Source organism: Oncorhynchus mykiss, chromosome 7, assembly GCF_013265735.2.
Source record: "Oncorhynchus mykiss isolate Arlee chromosome 7, USDA_OmykA_1.1, whole genome shotgun sequence".
NCBI classification, from domain to species: Eukaryota; Metazoa; Chordata; class Actinopteri; order Salmoniformes; family Salmonidae; genus Oncorhynchus; species Oncorhynchus mykiss.
Genome location: NC_048571.1, coordinates 60,626,424 through 60,646,715, shown reverse-complemented (window position 1 = coordinate 60,646,715; position 20,292 = coordinate 60,626,424). Strand labels below are relative to the sequence as shown.

The window sequence follows — 20,292 nt, the reverse complement described above, 5'->3', positions numbered from 1 at the left end:
CAGAAACAAAATAACAAATTGTAGCTAGGACTATCCCATATTTTCTAAATATGTTGAACATGTTTGCAGTCCACATTGCTCTAAGTACACTAAACAAAAATGTAAATGCAACATGTAAAGTGTTGGTCCCATGTTTCATGAGCTGAAATAAAAGATCCCACAAATGTTCCATACTGTACGCACACAAAAAACGTATTTCTCTCAAATGTTTTTAATTAATAAATTTGTTTACATCCCTGTTAGTGAGCATTTCTCCTTTGCCAAGATAATCCATCAACCTAACTGGTGTGGCATATCAAGAAGCTGATTAAACAGCATTATCATTACACAGGTGCACCTTGGACCTCCACATCTGGTTCTTCACGTGCGAGATCGTCTGAGACCAGCCATCCGGACAGCTGATTGAAATTGGCATATGGGTGCATGTTTTTAAGGACACACCTCAAATAAACTACACGTCGAACGTCTCATTCCAAAATCATGGGCATTAATATAGAGTTGGTCCTATAACAGCCTCCACTGCTGCTGTAACAGCCTCCACTCTTCTAGGAACATTGCTGCGGAGACTTGCTTCCATTTATCCACAAGAGCATTAGAGAGGGCAGGTGCTGATGTTGGGCGATTAGGCCTGGCTTGCAGTCGCCGTTCCAATTCATCCCAAAGCTGTTCAATGGGGTTGAGGTCAGCGCACTGTGCAGGCAAGTTCTTCCACACCAATCTCGACAAACCATTTCTGTATTGACCTCGCTTCGTGCACGGGGGCATTGTCAGGCTGAAACAGAAAAAGGCCTTCCCCAAACTGTTGCCACAATGTTGGAAACACAGAATCGTCTAGAATGTCATTGTACGCTGTAGCATTAAGATTTCCCTTCATTGGAAATTATGCAAACAATTACATTGATGGAAGCAACAATCTATCCACAATATTAAAGCTGATCCACCCACTAAGTATATTTCCCTTCACTGGAACTAAGGGGCCTAGCCCAAACCATGAAAAACATTATTCCTCCTCCACCAAACTTTACAATTGGCACTCTGCATTGGGGCAGGTAGCGTTCTGCTGGCATCCGCCAAACCCAGATTCATCAGCTGGTGAAGCGTGATTCATCACTCCAGAGAACGCGTTTCCAATGGCGGTGAGCTTTACACCATTCCAGCCAACACTTGGCATTGAGCATGGTGTTCTTAGGCTAGCTTAGCTGCTCGGCCATGGAAACCCATTTCATGAAGCTCCCGACGAACAGTTGTTGTGCTGACGTTGCTTCCAGAGGCAGTTTGGAGGTCGGTAGTGAGTGTTGCAATCGAGGACAGACGAGATTGTGTGACCTTCCATTTCGTGGTTGTTTCGTTGTTGCTCCTAGGCGTTTCCACTTCACAATAACAGCACATACAGTTGACCGGGGCAGCTCTAGTAGGGCAGACATTTTATGAACTGACTTGTTGGAAAGACGGCATCCTATGATGGTGCCGCGTTGAAAGTCACTGAGCTCTTCAGTAAGGCCATTCTACTGCCAATATTTGTCTATTGGGATTGCATGGCTGTGTTCTTGATATTTTACAGCTGTCAGCAACGGGTGTGGCTGAAATGGCCGAATCCACTAATTTGAAGGGGTGTCCACAAACTTTTGTATATATAGTGTATTTCAACCCCTCCCACCTCAGCTCAAGCGAGCTGATGTTAGACAGATAAATTGCAGAACCTGGCGTAAGGGGTGGGAAATCCCAGTGTGCCAGTTTTTACATGCCGAAATTGCAAACTAACCTGCTTTGATTCTTGCGACTCCTTAGCGCCAGACGAAAATAGAGCCCTAGATCTCTGGTCCTTTGTCTCGTAAACATGTGACAGCCTTTTTGAAACACCTTTAGCCAGCTACAGCAGCCACTTAAAAGCTAGCAATTGGATGGTGTGTGTGGGTGGGGATATTTCAAGCTAAGGAGTTAGTTTAACCAATTCAACTGGGTTGCATAAGGTTCTGAGCATAATGCAGAACCGTATGTCTGTGAGTGAATCCAACTTGAAAGTCAATATGTGCCAACTAGGACAACATAAGATGGAGGGAGGCAGGGCAAGGCTCCCGAAGAAACAGACAGAAGAGCGAAAGGAGATGGAGGGAAGAGATGGGCGAGTGCTGCTGTTGGGTCCTCCATCCCTGTTAGCCTTGTTTATGTGCCACTGTCTGTGGATCATTCATCTTCATTACGTGTCTCTCTGAAAACTATTGACTGCCACACTCGGTTGGGCCTGGGCTAGGTCGACAAGCCCCGCGAGCTATCCCACGCAACGAGGAACACTGAAACCTGCTCATTGTCATGGCAAACCTCTCCTCTCGTTAGCTATCCACAGTTTTAAATTGTGTTTCACCTTCTCATGGGTGTGCATCACAATCATCTGTGGGCAGAGAAAGACTGTACTCATATGTAGATTAATCATCACCAATATCATTGGAAAAGTGCTTGTCTTGTTTCTGGACATATATTTGTGAGTATTTCTTTGCTAAAAGCAGGCTTTTTCATAATGTATGTATGTTATCTGACCTAGTTAATGGAGGATGTATGTTGTGTAAGGATGAACCACCCACCCACTCACTCAGAGTGTGAGCAGTGAGATATGCCTCCTTACTGGTGCAGGGATACAGCCAGGCAGAACAATACAGAAGGTAGGGAGTTCTTTAGGCCAATATCACCCTGATGGCTTGTTTAAAAGCTGTGGGCTGTTTGTGTTACCTCCATCTGTTCACCTCTCATTGCACAGCACACACTCACACACACACACACACACACACACCTATTAACTCCGTGCCACCCTCGGAGAGAGGAAAGTACTCCCACCCCCAGAACTATTTCCACTGCCTTCATGACACATGTTGTTGTCTCAGCTCTCAACACACATCATACCTTTAGCCTAGTCTATACAGTCAGCTGCCAAGAAAACTGATCACACTGTTACTGTTTCTTCTCATAGCTGCACCCTATTTCAAGAAAAATAACGTTTGTCACACATTTGTTGTTGGAGACTTAGGATGTGCTATATTTGAATGTGGTGATACTAGCTAAACTGAGCTATTCCCTCTCTCTCTCTCGCCACAGAATTTCCGTGAACTGCACACCACTCAATCACCCTCACCGGGGTCCCGTCACAGCCAAGAGAAAGGGAGAGGGCGGGAAATGGGCTGGCGTGGCCATTGCTATGCGTGAGCGAGTGCCGCGGTGTCCATGGAGACCAAGGGCTACAGCAACCTTCTGGAGACTAGCGATGGGCAGGGGACGGGGCTTCTGGAGGGTGGAGACTCGCCGGGGGCTGAGGAGGGTTGGAGCCCCCCCTTACCCCTGGGCTTTCAGGTGTCCCTCACCAGTGTGCTGATGCTGGAGTTGGTGCTGGGATTCAGCAGCAACCTGACCGTGCTGGTGCTCTACTGCGCCCAGTCCAACCTGGTCGACTCGGTCAGCAACATGGTCACGGTCAGCCTGCACGTGCTGGACATCCTGGTGTGTTTGCTGTGTCTGCCGCTGACTGTGGCGGTCATCCTGCTCCCAGCAGACGGTAGTGGCGGGGGCAGCCTGGCTACACTGTGCTGCTTCCATGAGGCCTGCGTCACCTTCACCAGTGTGGCCACGGCCATTAATGTGCTGGTCATCAGCCTGGACCGCTACGACATCTCCGTCCGGCCAGCCACACGGCTGTTGACCCCGCGGCGAGCTGCACTCCTCCTGGCTGCTGTCTGGGCCATGTCATTGGCTGTCTTCTTCCTGCCCTTCCTGGAGGGGGATTTCTTCTTCTCGGGGGTGGAGGTGGAAGACAGCGAGGGAGGAAGAGGAGGGGGGGAGATGGACATGGGGGATCTAACCTCTGGCCCAGAATCTGACCCTGAGACCCCTACTGGGCTGACCCCCACTCGGCTAAACCCTACTGGGCTGACCCTCACCCCCTCCTCCCCCTCTACTCCCTACTATAAACACCACCTGCCGCCAGTGTGGCAGAACCGGACACTGCTGTGTGTAGGGGGGCAGGGCTACCACACGGGGCTGGCCATGTACTACCACCTTCTGCTGCAAGTGCCCTGCTTCTTCATCGCAGTCATTGTCATGCTGTTCACATACTACCGCATCCTGCAGGCCCTCAACATCCGCATCGGCACCCACATCAAGAGGGGCCCACGGGCCTCCAATAAGGACTCAGGCTGCAGGATCCGTAGGCGGAGACGAAGGAGGAAGGGGCTGAGTCTGGCCACAGAGGGGGGAGGTTCCTCCAGCCAGAACCAGCACCTCACCCACCCGCCCCTCATTCCATCTCCCACCCCCACCCCCACCTCCCCCCCACCCTTCTCCTCTATGCCCCTGGTCATCTCTGACAGCGGGGCCACGGGGGTCACCAACACCGCCGCCACCACCCCCATTACCACCACACCAGCGACCCCTGCCCCCCAGGCCCCAACCTCCACTGACGCCACCTCCCCCCCTCCGGTGACGGCAGACCGCCCAGGTGTCCAGGCCTCTGTGTCAGCCATCATTGCCTTGAGGCGGGCCGTGAGGCGCCACCGAGACCGGCGGGAACGCCAGCGGAGAGTCTTCAAGATGTCCCTTATCATAATCTCCACCTTCCTGGGCTGCTGGGCTCCTCTGTCCATGGTCAACGTGTTGATCCTGTGCATGGGCCCCAGTGACAGCCTGGTACGTGTGAGGCTCTGCTTCCTGGCCATGGCATATGGCACCACCATCTTCCACCCGCTGCTCTATGCCTTCACCAGACAGAAGCTGCGTAAAGCGCTGAAGACCCGTGTCAAGAAGAGGGTGGTGTCCCTGCTGCAGGTGGACCCAGCACCCAGCGGGGGAACTGTTATTCACAACTCCTGGGTGGAGGGGGGAGGACAGAGGAAGGGACGCAAGCCTCGACTGGAGGGCAGTGATGCCACCAGTAACTGTCTGACAGTGGCTGTGAGAGAATGATAGGGTGTGTGTCTGTGTGTATGTGTGTGTGTTTGTCTGTGTTTATGTATGTGTCTGTTTGTGTGTGTGTGTGTCTGTATGTATGCGTACATGTGATAGTTGACAAAGGTCAGGAGACATCATTAGCTCCTCCCTCCATCCAGGTGTGATGATGGCAGGTGAGCCCAGAGCTCTAATTAATGTCAGACCTGCTCTGTGATATACACAGCTCCTCATTAGTTCCCCAGGCAAGATGCCTGCTCCGTCTCCATGGCAACACCAAGCTACCAAGCAATATGTGACATCACCTGCTCCGCCACAACCTTAGTTACTTTTGATACATTCCAGTACAGGTAAACAGCAACAATCCACACAATCCATACATGCAGGCACATTGATCAACCTGTAGTCGTTCACGGAGCAAGTAAGCACACAATATCTGCCTGCACACAGAACTCAGTGAGAGTCAATATCCAGTGACATTTTATAATTTGATTAGTCATGCCTTAATTCAGTTCCTAATTGATTCCCATGGTTCTGAATGTTTTCTGTATGTGTATTGTGTTTACAAGAATGGTGTGTGTGTGTGTGTGTGTGTGTGTGTGTGTGTGTGTGTGATCATGTGATCATGTGATCATGTGCAATAAAGCTTCAACAGTGGCTGAGCCTCCCCAGAGAGGAAAAGGCAAAGCGAGAAAAATCTGTTCACGAAAATAAGACTACGAAGTGAGGAATTTTTGTACTGAGGGCAATGAGTGTCAAATTTGGTCAACAAAAAATGTTATTGCTAATTTGCTACATGAGGCTTATTTGATTGTATTAAAGTTTTGTAGTGGTTAGGTTGTTAAGAATTCACTGATATAAGTGGATGCACGTGGCATCTTGGCACGTGAGAGCAGTTACTCGACTCTCTTATCAATATAATAGATAATCTTCAACCTCCCTGAGGATGTGAACAAAGCATTGTGAGATTGTTCTCATGCTTTATCTCATGGGCTAGACTACAGAAGAGGGAAGGACTTCATCTGTTGATTGACTGCGATACCCTGTTGCCATGGCGATATTGGTGGAGCACCTGACATGATACCTGCGAAGATAACCTCCAAACCATGTAGAACTGTAACCATGTGATTAGAACATGGTGCTCATTTACTAGTGAAACATCAATTTTATAGAGGACTTTTAGGAATCAAAGGGCAATATTTGGTAACCCTCACAACTGTTTATCAATGGGACAAGTCAACAGAGTGGAACACTGCTGTGAACCACCCCAGGCCCCAAAGATAAGTCCTGGAGCAGCTCTTGAGGGTTGTTTTCTCTCTGTGTCTCCCTCCTCCTCAGGGATTTATATCAATCTCCCTCTGAAGCATGTTGAACATCAGTTACACCCTTGCACCAGCCCTCATTCACTTATTCTGATAGGTATTCGCTTAGTTATTGCCATGCGGGTAGGCTACATATGATCAACAGTTTGGGTAGACTATGTATGGCTCTCAAGTGTGAAGGAATTTTTTCAGGCTTGTTTGTTGGGTACTATAATATAGGTCATTTTTCTCTCCCGTTGTTCCCTCTTTCTTCACTTTGGAGCCAGATGGAAGGAATGGATTCCTGTGTATTTATATATATGTACATGATCAGGGATGTAAATACTTGAATATCTAGCTCTTAGGGGTTTGAGTGGTTGGAGTGTTTTGGGTTGCAGCAGTCATCTGTTGGCCATAATATCAGCCTTGGTAAGTGAGAGGGCGAGAAGACACGTGGAAGAGATCAAACATCTAAATGTATTGTGTTTCTGTATATGTGTACTGTACATGGTCATGTATATAGAGATATGATAGTATTGTATATCATTTAAATTGTGTTATTGTATTGTATTTCTTATTAGAAAAGAACAAAGTCTGTATTAAAGAAATTGACTATTTACTGTATGCTTTTGTGCCAATCATTTGTTTGAAGGGACTATGTAAGTGTTTAAGAGTCAATTTTTCTAACTTAAATTCCCTGAATATATTCCTTACAAATATACACATTGGACTATATTCACACACTCTCAACAACTGTCTCCTATCCGATAGAACAGTTGATATTTTTAACCGCACACTATTAGAACAAAGGGTTGATAAAGAGTTATTAGGTTGTCCCTGTAGCACACACTCTCACTCATCACTGCTCCTGAGCTGCCACGTGCACATGCCAACATGCATGCATGCTTTCTCATTTACATAGTGAGTAGCTTACAGAGAGATAGAGGGAGGAGCTTGAGTGTGTGTGTGAGAGAGAGCACATCCAGTCCAATCATGCACCTGTCTTCCTGTCAATCAACTCTGCACAGCTATTGTAATCTCATGTCTAGACTACCATCAAACCCCTGCAACCTATCCAGAATGCCACAGCCCACCTGGTGTTCAACCTTCCCAAGTCCTCCCATGTCACCCCACTCATACGCACACCACTGGCTTCCAGTCGAGGCTCGCACCCACTACAAGACCATGTGGTTATCTACGGAACAGCAAGAGGAACTGCCCCTCCCTACCTTCAAGCTATGCTCAAACCCTACATTTCAACCCGAGACCACTTCTGGTCTCTTGGCCATCTCACCCCTACGGGGTGTCAACCCGCTCAACCCAGTCAAAGCTCTTCTGTGTCCTGGCACCCCAATTGTGGAACCAGCTTCCCCTGAAGCTAGGACAGCAGAGTCCCTGCACATCTTCTGAAAATGTCTGAAATCCTACCTCTTCAAAAAGTATCTTAAATGAATCCCAGTTAGCGTCGACTGGGGCTCTGAGCGTTCAGGATTGGTGTTGTTTGATGGTTAGTGTGAAGAGCTCTTATAGGACCTAAAGGCAGTCAGTTTGAAAATATTTAATTGACTGTTGATGTCATTTCCTTTAAGACCAATCTCAGTTACAATTTTCATCTAGTTGATTCAAATTTATGACAGCACTCTGTGAAAAGTGGTTCTTCCAATTTGACGACATGGGGCAAAAAAATAGTAATCATGAACAAGTTATTGACATGCAATTTCTATTAATATTGCAATAAGTTTGACACACAAAGAAAAACTTAACTGATTACCAATGTAACACCACTCTACATGCTCAAACAAACAAATCCATTCTAAAAGCTTTAACAAGAGCAAGGTATTTTGTTTCATTTGAGAACAAACAGCATAACATGTAGTCAAATCAGATTGTGCTGTGAAAGTATAAATGATGTGTCTGATTAAGGCCCCAAGTTTTGCTCGGTTTTTCACCAATGTTTTGTGCAGGCTAACGTAGCGGACGTGAGTCAGGTTCACAGTCTCGTGATGAGGGAGTCCTGCTGTCTAACTTCAAAATCAACCTTGTAAAATGGTCTACACGTTGGTTTATCCCCTCCTTGTGGAGAGTTTGACTTAGTAAAACCATGTTCAATCAAGTATTATGGGTATGGCTGACTAATATCAAGGAAGTGAATATCAAAGCAAGTATTATTTAATAACTTTGTAAAATGAAAGGATATACATACAAGACATAAAACTTAAGTTACAACGCAATACTGACATTGTGACGACCCTCCCACTCTGTCTGCCGTATTCTCTCTTTGTTCTTGTTTCCTTATTAGGATGCCGGTGGGCGGAGTTGGGAGGGTCGTCAGCTACATGGGAAACACCTGGGCCCAGGTGTGTCCCAGGATAAATAGACCTCTTCCACATTCATGGAGGAGACTCTCTCCATGCAGATATTTGTAGATTGTGTTGTGGTTCTTGGTGGCCTTTTGTTTGTTTGCTTTGGCACCTTTCAACACCCTGCATTATCACATTCATGCATGCAAAACACTCACTTACACTACTGATTACTGATTACACACACCATTGTATATTTTCCTTAGTTGCTTTAGTTAATAAATATATATTTTGTTACTCCTTATCTCCACGTTGTCTCCCTTTGTTACGGGCTTTGAGCCGGTTCGTGACACATTAACTAAGCATAATTCTAGGCATGTAGATCCTAAAGTTTACTTTCAAGACAAAGCTTGAACAAAGAGAAGGCCTAGAAGCCTAGGAAATGAGAATTGATTATACAAACTTCATCCATGGACAGGCTACAGGTTAAGAGACTGAACAAAGAGAATACCTAGAAGCCTAGGAAATGAGAATTTATTATACAACCTTCATTCATGGACAGGCTACAGGTTAAGAGACTGAACAAAGAGAATGCCTAGAAGCATAGGAAATGAGAATTGATTATACAACCTTCATCCATGGACAGGCTACAGGTTAAGAGACTGAACAAAGGGTGTAATTTCATTATATTTATAACACTTGAAAATGTAACTTTTTCAAACCAAAACCAACCACCATTAACCAATCAAACATTACCAAGTTTACAGTAACCTGACCACCCAGGCCCAATCTCCACAGGGTGTCACAGCATCTAATGGCTGGTGTGGGGGATGAGACCAATGTAAATAAGACAGAATTCCTGAGAGGACAATACAATTCCTTTCCATAGAGTAATTTAAAGTTCACCCTGTGCCTAAACAAGTTACCACAGAGATCATACATCCATATAGATGGCATAAAGGTTATCCTACAATAGCCCTACTCCATTCTTCACCCCCGGCTACACCACTCCCTCTTCTTTCTCTGATCCCTAAATTTAGCATCTCTGTCCCAGATTCTTACAGTATTTACTGCTGACTGCAGCCACTCTGCTCTTCTTTAATAAAAATATGTTATCCCATCCTCCCTCTCTACAATGCTGTGACAATAGGAAGCTAATGAAAATGAATGCTGGTGTGTTCAGGTAAACTTGTCCTCTACTGACACCTTCCACTACTATACACTAACTCACCTCACCTCTTTAACACTCTCCTTACCTTATTAAGCCAGATTGTTAACGTCCAGTATGTTGTTGTTTTGTATGTGTGTGGGTGTGCATGTGTGTGCACCATACTGATATGGTTACGCGACAAATAAGAATACAGATTTTTACCCCTCTGTTAATCCTATTAGTTCCCTTCTCTATACCTAACTCTGTCCTTCATCTCATCCCTTTCCTTCTCTTTCCCCCCCTAGTCTTTGTTCCTCATCTCTCTCATATCTTATGCCTTCCAGAACAAAGGGAAAACCTCTGCAGTGCCTGTATAGGAATGAAAGTCACCTTGGGGGAGAGAGAAACAGGAGAGGTAGAAAGAGAGGGAGAAAAACAGCAGAGAGTGTGTGTTAGAGTGAGAGAGAGAAAGAAAAAGAGAGAAAGACTGGCAAGAATAGAAGCAGGAGAGAGTATGAGAGAGAGAGAGAGAGAGAGAGAGAGAGAGGGGGGGGGGGGGGGAAGGAAGGAAGGAGGAGTGGGGAGCACGGATGCGAAGAAAGAGAAAATAGGAGGGGAAAGTGGGATTAGTGGGAAAGGCAGGAAGAGAGGAGGATAGAGGGAGAGAGAGGAACAGGACACAGTGAGTAACAGAGAGAAAGCACTGCATAGCCCCCTCCATTAGAAAAGCAAGTCTCTGCTTTAAAGGTCTAATGCAGACATTTTCATCTCAATATCAAATCATTTCTGGGTAACAACTAAGTACCTTACTGTGAATGTTTTCAATTAAAATGGTCAAAAATATACAAAAATCGCTTCTTAGCAAAGAGCAATTTCTCAAGCAAGATTTTTGCTAGGACTGTCTGGGAGTGGTCTGAGTGGGGAGTGTAAAAGTGAAAAACTAGCTGTTATTGGCAGAGGTCTGGAACTATCTTTCTTATTGGTCTATTAACTAATTTACTACTTGATTATGTCAGCAGGCAGGCCAAAACTCCATCCAACCTAAACAGATTGAAATTTATTTTCAGACCGCTCTTATACCAAAAGGGCATTATCATAATGTTCACAATTTCACAGTATTATTCCAAACTCATACTGTGGAAACACACTAAGTATACAAAACATTTAGAACACTCTTTCCATGACATAGACTGACCAGGTGAATCCAGGCGGAAGCAATGATCCCTTATTGATGTCACTTGTTAATTCCATTTCAATCAGTGTAGATGAAGAGGGGGAGACAGGTTAAATGATTTTTAAGCCTTGAGACAATTGAGATATGGATTGCATATGTGTGCCATTCAGAGTGTGAATGAACCAGACAAAAAATGTAAGTGCCTTTGAACGGGGTATGGTAGTAGGTGCCAGGCGGTTTGTGTTAAGAAGTGCAGCGCTGCTGGGGTTTTCACGCTCAACAGTTTCCTGTGTGTATTAAGAATGTTCCGCCACTCAAAGGACGTCCAGGCAATTTGACACAACTGTGGGAAGCATTGGAGTCAACATAGGCCAGCATTCCTGTGGAACAATTTCCACACCTTGTAGAGTGCAACTCACCATCGGTGTATATAAAACACAGAAAAATCACGTTTTTGAGTGCACTGGGCCTTTAATGAATTTAGAGATAGAATAAACACTTATGGTTAGAGTCAACACTGGATGAGAATGTAGATGCATAGTGATGCATCTGTGAGCTAAACCACCACCCCCACAACTACCGCAGCTCTCGCCTGTAACAGCATATAGCCTAGCCATGGCAATGCTCCTACGCATGCACCAATCACAGGCTGTGGGAAAAACTAGAAAGGTAGACTGTCAGAAAAGGCCATTTTCATCAGAATTTGCCTGTGGAGAGCATGTAGCCTAGAAAAGTAGGTCAGACAGGCCAATTCCACCTAGGCTTGCTCTGTAGGCCTATTGATTTTTTATTTAAACTCAACTTACACCCACAATCAAATAACATATTTACACAACTGTGTTCCACACTAGACCATAGTGTTGAAACCACAACCACCTCTAGATATCATATACAGTATATTGCACTGCGGCAGCCTATAGTCTAATTGCTCAGTCTCCAAATTCAAGCAAGCTATTGTAGGGCAGGCAACTATTAAGTTCAGATTCTATTCTTGCTGAGGTGTGCAGCAGTGTGGCGGTTGTGTGACGCAGCTAGCTAGCTGCCTGTCAGAAAAGCGTTCGTCTTTGACCCCAGGAGGTTCTCAGAGGACGACACTGAATTATTCATTAGGCTCCTCGTGGATCTGATTAAGTGCTGAATTAAATTGATTACAAAAAAATTATTAGCTGCCTTCAAAATCAGAATAATGAGTCAGGCATTCTGGAATTATTCAATGTTGCAGGCAGCAGTGTAGGCTTTCCTTGGCCTACATTTGTTACTGGGGAAGTAATTTTCCCAATTTAATGAGATGAAAAAAACATTTTATATTCTGTATATTGTTTAAAAATATTTGGATTAATTGCAGGTACAATTTGTGTTGAAAAATATGTATTTTTTTAAAGCTTATCTTCTCAGCCACATGTGTATCAATATTTATTTTATATCTTATAGGTGGTAGGTCAAGTTTAAACAATGTGTGTAGGTGTTGGCTTGTGGAGGGCTCAGCCTGGCAGTAGCCAGAGCACCAGGAAGTCCCAGTGCTTCCAAAGGACGAACAGAGAAAGTGCCAGTAGGATGGTGGCGGCCCCCCGATCTTGGGTCTTTATGAGCGGAGTGATGAAGTTGGCTGGGGTGGAGATGAACACCAGCACTACGGCCATGAGTGCCAGGATGATGTTGATGAGTTTTCCCAGCAGGGCGCGGGCGTTGGCGTTCTCCACGCCCTCCAACTGCACCACCTGCTGCTGCTGCTGCTGGAGCTCCAACTTAGTGATGCGGGTCAGGCACGACTCCACCGCTTCCTGTACAAACACACACATATAACATATGTACATTATGTACAAATACAAACACAGCAAACATAAAGTTCCAACAGCTTCAGGGGTACTACAGTATAGGCTCTGTTTCTGCTGAGGAGCCCATTTCGCCATGAGGCTGTGAGAAAGATGAGCAGTTTTATAGCTAATCTCACGCTATTCTACATATTTTGCAATAAGCCTGAGAATTTAGAATTTTAAAGCTAATTTCCTGCTATTCTACATATTTTGCCACGAGGCTGAGAGAACATTTTGCAGTTTTATATCTAATTTCCTGTCATTCTAAAAATGGATGACGTGTTCATTTGCTATCTGGACAGGAGGGACCCAATCTCCAAAATATTTCCTTGCGGGAGCTGCGGGGGTGTGTGGTACGTCAGTGTGTTTCAGTACATCTTATACACAGTGCTGTAGTGGTAAAAAGAAATTGGTTGGTAACCGCTGATCGTAATTCGCAGTGAGTAAAGTAATGCTCCTGTAACGACGTTTGTCTGTATGAGAGGCGGACCAAAGCGCAGCGTGGTTGTTTTGATTCATGTTTTTAATCAATAACTTCACATGAACAAACTAACAAAAACAAGAAATGTGAAAACGCAAAACAGTCCTATCCTGTGACAACAAACACAGTGACAGGAACAATCACCCACAAACACACAGTGAAACCCAGGCTACCTAAGTATGATTCTCAATCAGAGACAACTAATGACACCTGCCTCTGATTGAGAACCATACTAGGCCGAAAACATAGAAATGCCCCAAAACATAGAAAAACAAACATAGACTGCCCACCCAACTCACACCCTGACCATACTAAATAAATACAAAACAACGGAAATAGAGGTCAGAACGTGACAGCTCCCTAAACTTTCATTGCATTTTTATGTAAAAGGTGGGTAAATATTCAAAATAAAAAAGGTGAATAATATGCATTTACATGTGTTTCCCCTCCACTACACAGCTGCTTATACACCGTGTCTGCCTCTTTACCTGAGAGTCTCGGGTTATCTCATCAGACTGGTAGGCCACTTTCTCCTCCATGCTGGCCAGCTCATGTTTCAGGTTGGACATCTCCTTCTGGTGCAGCTCTGTCAGGTCATTCAGCTGCTCTCCCAGTCGCTCATACCTGTATCTCTCCTCCTGCAGGCACTGGTTCATGTAGGAGTAGTCACTCTGCAGCTGACTCTTCATGTCCTCGATGGCGTCCTCCATGTGGGCCTGGCTGGCTTTGATCTCCTGCAGGTCTACCAGCTGGGCGTCCCAGGAACTGTGACGGTGGTGCCCATCCAGCCTGGCTGGCCCCAGCCCTAACATCCCCTCTTGTCCCCCAGCCCCGGAGCACTCGTCATCACTACCGTCACTGGAGCACTCGTCATCACTGCCGTACTTGGGGCTGGAGGCCAAGGTGAAGCTGCCACTCAGGGGTGCGTCATCTGAATGCCCCTCTACAGCGTCCTCTATGGTGTCTGTGCTGTCAAATTTGTTGCAGATCAAGCTGGCAAACTCTGTTGGCTTAGATACCACAGCAGTATGGGTGAGTTCTGACACCCCTCCTTTGACCCCCTCCAGCACACCTCCACCAAAGCCACTGATCCCTGCTCGTATGTTGGCCCCTACATCCTTCAGCCCCTGCTGCATGTCCACCAGCACATCCTTATGCTGCTGGCCTAGACCATGCTATAAGGAGAAGGAGGTCATGTGAAAGGGGGAAACAGTGTCAACTCAAAAGAAGACCACTGAGACATGGAGGACCCATCTCTCTCACACCCCCACACCCACACCCACACCCACACCCACACCCACCCACACACACACACACACCTGCTGTAGCTCCTTCAACTTCTTGTGATAATGCTCTAGCTTCTTGTGCAGGTGGGTGATGGTCTGTACAGACTTCTGGTTCTTCTTTTCAAACACCTGTCTGATACGGAAAGCCTGATGCCTATTGGCATTGTGGGCCAGCTTGAAGTACTCAGCCATGTTGTCATCTCGTGCCTCCTGTTCTATCCGAATCTGCTCAGTGATCTTCAAGATCTTCTGCTGCAGCTGCTCCAGAGCAGTGTGTCCCCGTTGGGCCTCGACAACCACTGACTCTTCAGGCCCTCTGGCCACAGCTCCCACCTCTGCCACAGCCCATGCCCCATCTATGCTGATGTGAGAGGCGTCAGAGGCGCCATGGCTGGCTGAGGGGGGCAGGCCCAACATTGTCCCCTTGTTCTAATCCAGCTAAAAGGGCCAGTGGTGAGGAGGCAGGCGTGATAGAGTGCAGCTAAAGAGAGTGGAGTGAGCATAATTTATGCGAGGGCTGCATTAGACAGTAAAATATCTTTTTAAAGCAAAAAACCCATCACAATGACAGATGTGGTGATTTTTTCCTCGCCCAACCTCCAGTCCCCAGTCTCAGATCTTCAGCATGGCTCATATACAGTGGGCTCCTGACAGAGCTGCCTTCAACGATGTGTATAGATACCATTTTAACAGTGCATAAACTACTTCTAAGAAATCATGATGTACAGTGCATTGATTCTAACCATAATTATATAAACAAAAATCTGTACTATCAATTCATAGATTTCCCCTCCGCTCAGTGCTAATTTTAACTAATGAAGTATCCGGTTGATTTTGGGAAAATACGAGTCTTACCTTTAAAGAAACAATAAATACATTAGTGCATAGTTCAAATTGTTTTGTAGAACACTTATGACATCACCAGGTTACAGGAGTTTCCTTTTATGGAATAGAATGTATCTGGTAATTACACTGATTATGACACAGCACTGAACAACATCAAAGCCATAGAGAGTTAGGACAACTTTTTGAACGTATAGACATTCAGTTACGTAACATTTTTTTTTACATTTACATAGCATTGTTGAAATAATCCCCATTTAATGTTAATAGGGACATAACATGGCTACCATAAAATGTTGCAGTGTTATGTAAATGCATCACAATGCTCATAGACATTCAGTTTTACCGTATTTTTTAAATAATCCCCATGTAATGTTAATGGAGAGCTACAGTAGCATGGCTGTCATAGAATGTTGAAGTGTTAAGTAAATACAGCATAATGCAGAAACTGCATGTAATTGACAAGTCATTTTTCCAACAATTGTTTACAGACAGATTATTGCACTTAAAATTCACTGTATCACAATTCCAGTGGGTCAGAAGTTTACATACACTAAGCTGACTGTGCCTTTAACCAGCTTGGAAAATTCCAGAAAATTATGTCATGACTTTAGAAGCTTCTAATTGACATCATTTGAGTCAATTGGAGGTGTACCTGTGGATGTATTTCAAGGGTGACCTTCAAACTCAGTGCCTCTTTGCTTGACATCATGGGAAAATCAAAAGAAATCAGCCAAGACCTCAGAAAAAATAATTGTGGACCTCCACAAGTCTGGTTCATCCTTGGGAGAAATTTCCAAACACCTGAAGGTATCACGTTCATCTGTACAAACAGTAGTACGCAAGAATTAACACCATGGGACCACGCAGCCGTCATACCGCTCAGGAAGGAGACGCGTTCTGTCTCCTAGAGATGAACATACTTTGGTGCGAAAAGTGAAAATCAATCCCAGAACAACAGCAAAAGACCTTGTGAAGATGCTGGAGGAAAAAGGTACAAAAGTATCTATATCCACAGTAAAACGAGTCCTATATCGACATAACCTGAAAGGCCACTCAGCAAGGAAGAAGCCACTGCTCCAAAACTGCCGTAATGTAACGCCTGTCGTCAGGAGTGGACCAAAGCGCAGCATGAAAAGTGTTCATGATTATTTTATTATCAAAAAACACTCAAACAAAGTAACAAAACAAAAGTGAACAGTTCTGTCAGTAAACAAAGATCAAAACAGAAAATAACTACCCAACAAAACACAGGTGGGAAAAAGGCTGCCTAAGTATGATTCCCAATCAGAGACAACGATAGACAGCTGCCTCTGATTGGGAACCAAACTCGGCCAAAACAAAGAAATAGACAACATGGAATGCCCACCCCAAATCACACCCTGACCTAACCAGGGCGTGACACATAAAAAAAGCAAGACAACGGTTTGCAACTGCACATGGGGACAAAGATCGTACTTTTTGGAGAAATGTCCTCTGGTCTGATGAAACAAAAATAGAACTGTTTGGCCATAATGACCATTGTTAAGTTTGGAGGGAAAAGGGGGAGGTTTGCAAGCCGAAGAACACCATCCCAACCGTGAAGCACGAGGGGTGGCAGCATCATGTTGCAGGGCTGCTTTGCTGCAGGAGGGACTGGTGCACTTCACAAAATAGATGATATCATGATGAAAGAAAAGTATGTGGATATATTGTAGCAACATCTCAAGACATCAGTCAGAAAGTTAAAGCTTGGTTGCAAATGGGTCTTCCAAATGGACAATGACCCCAAGCATACCTCCAAAGTTGTTACAAAAAGGCCAACAAAGTCAAGGTATTGGAGTGACCATCACAAAGCCCTGACCTCAAACCAATAGAAAATGTGTGGGCCGAACTGAAAAAGTGTGTGCGAGCAAGGAGGCCTACAAACCTGACTCAGTTACACCAGCTCTGTCAGGAGGAATGAGCCAAAATTCACCCAACTTATTGTGGGAAGCTTGTGGAAGGCTACCCGAAACATTTGACCAAAGTTAAACAATTGAAAGGCAATGTTACCAAATATTAATTGAGTGTAGGTAAACTTCTGACCCACTGGGAATGTGATTAAAGAAATAAAAGCTGAAATAAATCATTCTCTCTACTATTATTCTGACATTTCACTTTCTTAAAATAAAGTGGTGATCCTAACAGACCTAAGACAGGGAATTTTTACTAGGACTAAATGTCAGGAATTGTGAAAAACTTAGTTTAAATGTATTTGGCTAAGGTGTATGTAAACTTCCAACTTCAACTGTATGTATATACTGTATTCTATACTATTCTACTGTATCTTAGTCACTTTAATCATGTTTACACATCTTGCGTTACTCATCTCATATGTATATACTTGATTCTATATTATTCTACTGTATCTTAGTCCATGCCGCTCTGACATCGCTCGTCCATATACAGTATGTATATATTCTTAATTCCATTCCTACTTAGATTTGTGTGTATTGGGTATACGTTGTGAAATTGCTAGATATTACTTGTTAGATATTACTGCACTGTCGGAGGTAGAAGCACAAGCATTTCGCTACAACCGCAATAACATCTGCTAAACACGTGTATGTGACCATACATCACAAACCCCTGAAGTGTCTTATTGGTATTATAAACTGGTTACCAACTTAATTAGAGCAGTGAAAATACATGTTTTGTCATACCCATGGTATACAGTCTGATTTACCATGGCTGTCAGCCAGTCAGCATTCAGGGCTCGAATCACCCAGTTTATAATTCATTTTATAATACAAATAATACATTCTAGAGCGTGCATTATTAGCCTATAATGCATGGAATATTTGCATGGTAGAATTTTTGCATGTTTTGTTTGAGCTACTTTTGAACGCAAAAGTCAAATTGAAAACAGTATTGGTATTGTTGAATTCGATTTACATAATAGCAAGCTAGGACTGAAGATTTGGTTAGCTAAACTAGCAAGTCTGTTTGTTTGATTACCAAGGCAACTACTATCTAGTAAACTTGCTAGCTACTTCAGTGGATGTTGAACACATTTCTACCCAAAAATGAACACATTTCTAGTGGCTCTGCGTGTTCTCTGGAAAATAATGCAACTCCATGGAAGGTCAGTTCCACTCCTCTAGCGTGTCATGGAACCCTCCATGTTGTTCATTATTTTCCATAGAATGCATAGCACCTCATTGATTATCCCTTACGTAGTGTCATGTAAATGCATCATCATGCTCACTGTAAAGATTCAGTTTTATAATATTGTTTTTATATTCCCCATGTAATGTTAATGGGGAGGTAACAGTGCAGCCATATAATTTTAAAGTGTCATTTAACTGCATCATAATGCAGAAACCGTGTTGGCCCAACTCTCTAAATACATGGCGCTGGTTGGGCCTTCACTTCATCTTGACTGACATCACGCACACATGGATGTGTGGAGCTGTGAGCATCTGCAGATTATTTATTCCATTATAAAAGACTAGATTTTTACTCCCTTACTAGCTCTGACTTTGCGGATAGCAACTTATGTGGTTATCCCACCTAGCTATCTTATGATGGTCTTAAGATGAATGCACTAACTGTAAGGTGTTCTGGATAAGTGTCTGCTAAATGACTAAAATGTAAATGTTGATCATTCTGCAGGATTTTACCGTGTTGATTTGTTTCTCTCTTCTTTACACTACAAACATGAGTGCAACGACCTGCAAGACACCTACAACAGTGTGCTAAAAATACTTTCGTTTTAAAACTTTCCTGATTAATTATTTTTCATGGGTGAGAGAGATGAGTGACGAAATACCTAAGAGAGACCTCTTCTAGGTCCCGCCTTCGCTCTATCTCCATTGGCCAATTCCACAGCTCTGCTGTCATTGGACACTTCTTGGTGGTCGTTGCTTGCTACCGGTGCCGTCTCTGGTTGGCCTGGAATGGCAAATCTTGGTAGAGTCTTTTTAGCGCACGGCAGAAATGTCCTAGATTCACCGTTGCCAAGCCGATAGCAGTTGTATTATATACTAGTGTCCTTCCTTGCCCTGAACAACCATGTTTTTGTTGGAGTTTGAGCAACACCCAACGTCTATATCACGACATCCTCCGTTAAACATATTTTATGGTTAAATATGTACAATGGACTAAAAACTCTAAGCGCCGAAATAGCTCAGTTGGGAGAGCGTTAGACTGAAGATCTAAATGTCCCTGGTTCGATCCCGGGTTTCGGCAGCTGGTGGGAGTTTCCTTTTTTGCCTTGCTTTCTTACATTTTTTTTATTACTCGGAAACCGCGACAGTAGGACTTTCGATCAACCCTAGTACCTGAATCCATGATGTAATAACGTTGCCGTTCTATCATGTATTGAATCCAGCAAAAATACGCTTGTAATTTCTGTAGGCTACTGTCAAATAAAGCAGCCTCAATAATGATGTTAAAGAATTTCAGCAGGGGGCGATGTTGACCTATTAATTTACTGTACTCTTAGTTTCCGCTCATGGCTGCTCTTTGGCCTGTGTAATATCAGACTATTCCATCTCCTTACTCACAGGAGGGTTCAGCTGTCTTATATTCATGCTTTACAATACAACAGAGCGGACGGTACTCACAAATACAGTAAAATATTGTTTTATTACGATAAAATAGATCCAAGGAGGTTGAAGTTAAACAGATTGGAACAAGCAGAACAAAGTAAAGTAGCTTGACCCCTTTTCTCTTGGGTTCTTATTACTAAACCCAGATGATGACAATTTAATATGGGTTTTATTTGCATGGCCATTTGAAGCACCATTGTAACATGGGCAGGAACATTCCAGTGACAAAAAAATATTTATAATAGTTTATGAATGGACAACCCAGCCCAGTTGCAACATCTTCCACAGACCTCTCCCCTGAGATTCAACTCTTGAGTGTACCATATGCACCCCATCAAATACAGCAAACTGACTTTATATTATGCACACGTTTAAAGACACCCACATTACAGTCTACTTACAACAGGTTAACGTATGAATAATTTACGATTGTAGGTTGGCGG

At 44.2% G+C, this 20,292-nt stretch overlaps 2 protein-coding genes and 1 non-coding gene across 3 annotated transcripts in view; 2 read left to right on the top strand and 1 right to left on the bottom strand.

Annotated features, from left to right (window-relative positions):
* Positions 1–6,851, top strand: part of LOC110528152 (G-protein coupled receptor 22-like) — a 29,220-nt gene extending 22,369 nt beyond the window's left edge. The window contains exon 2 of the mRNA XM_036983692.1: positions 3,088–6,851. Coding sequence (XP_036839587.1) covers positions 3,214–4,944 — 1,731 coding nt within the window. The 5' untranslated portion in view covers positions 3,088–3,213 and the 3' untranslated portion in view covers positions 4,945–6,851. The remainder of the gene's footprint in view (positions 1–3,087) is intronic.
* A 4,466-nt stretch (positions 6,852–11,317) lies between these two features.
* Positions 11,318–15,104, bottom strand: LOC110528988 (transmembrane and coiled-coil domains protein 2-like). The gene is made up of 3 exons (XM_021611146.2): positions 14,460–15,104; positions 13,635–14,321; positions 11,318–12,632 (listed from the first exon to the last, which is right to left on the bottom strand). The coding sequence occupies exons 1-3, from the start codon at positions 14,847–14,849 to the stop codon at positions 12,333–12,335; spliced, it is 1,377 nt and encodes a 458-aa protein (XP_021466821.2). The 5' UTR covers positions 14,850–15,104; the 3' UTR covers positions 11,318–12,332.
* Positions 15,105–19,414: 4,310 nt separating this feature from the next.
* Positions 19,415–19,487, top strand: trnaf-gaa. Its single transcript has one exon. It is a non-coding gene; the product is annotated as a tRNA-Phe (tRNA).
* Positions 19,488–20,292: the final 805 nt, after the last annotated feature.

Coding starts and splice junctions, on each gene's coding strand:
- LOC110528988 (XM_021611146.2), bottom strand. CDS start 14,849: ATGTTGGGCCTGCCCCCCTCAGCCAGCCATGGCGCCTCTGACGCCTCT. Junction 14,322..14,459: donor AGGAGCTACAGCAGGTGTGT/GTGTGTGTGTGG, acceptor TTCTCCTTATAG/CATGGTCTAGGCCAGCAGCA. Junction 12,633..13,634: donor AGATAACCCGAGACTCTCAG/GTAAAGAGGCAG, acceptor GTGTTTGTACAG/GAAGCGGTGGAGTCGTGCCT.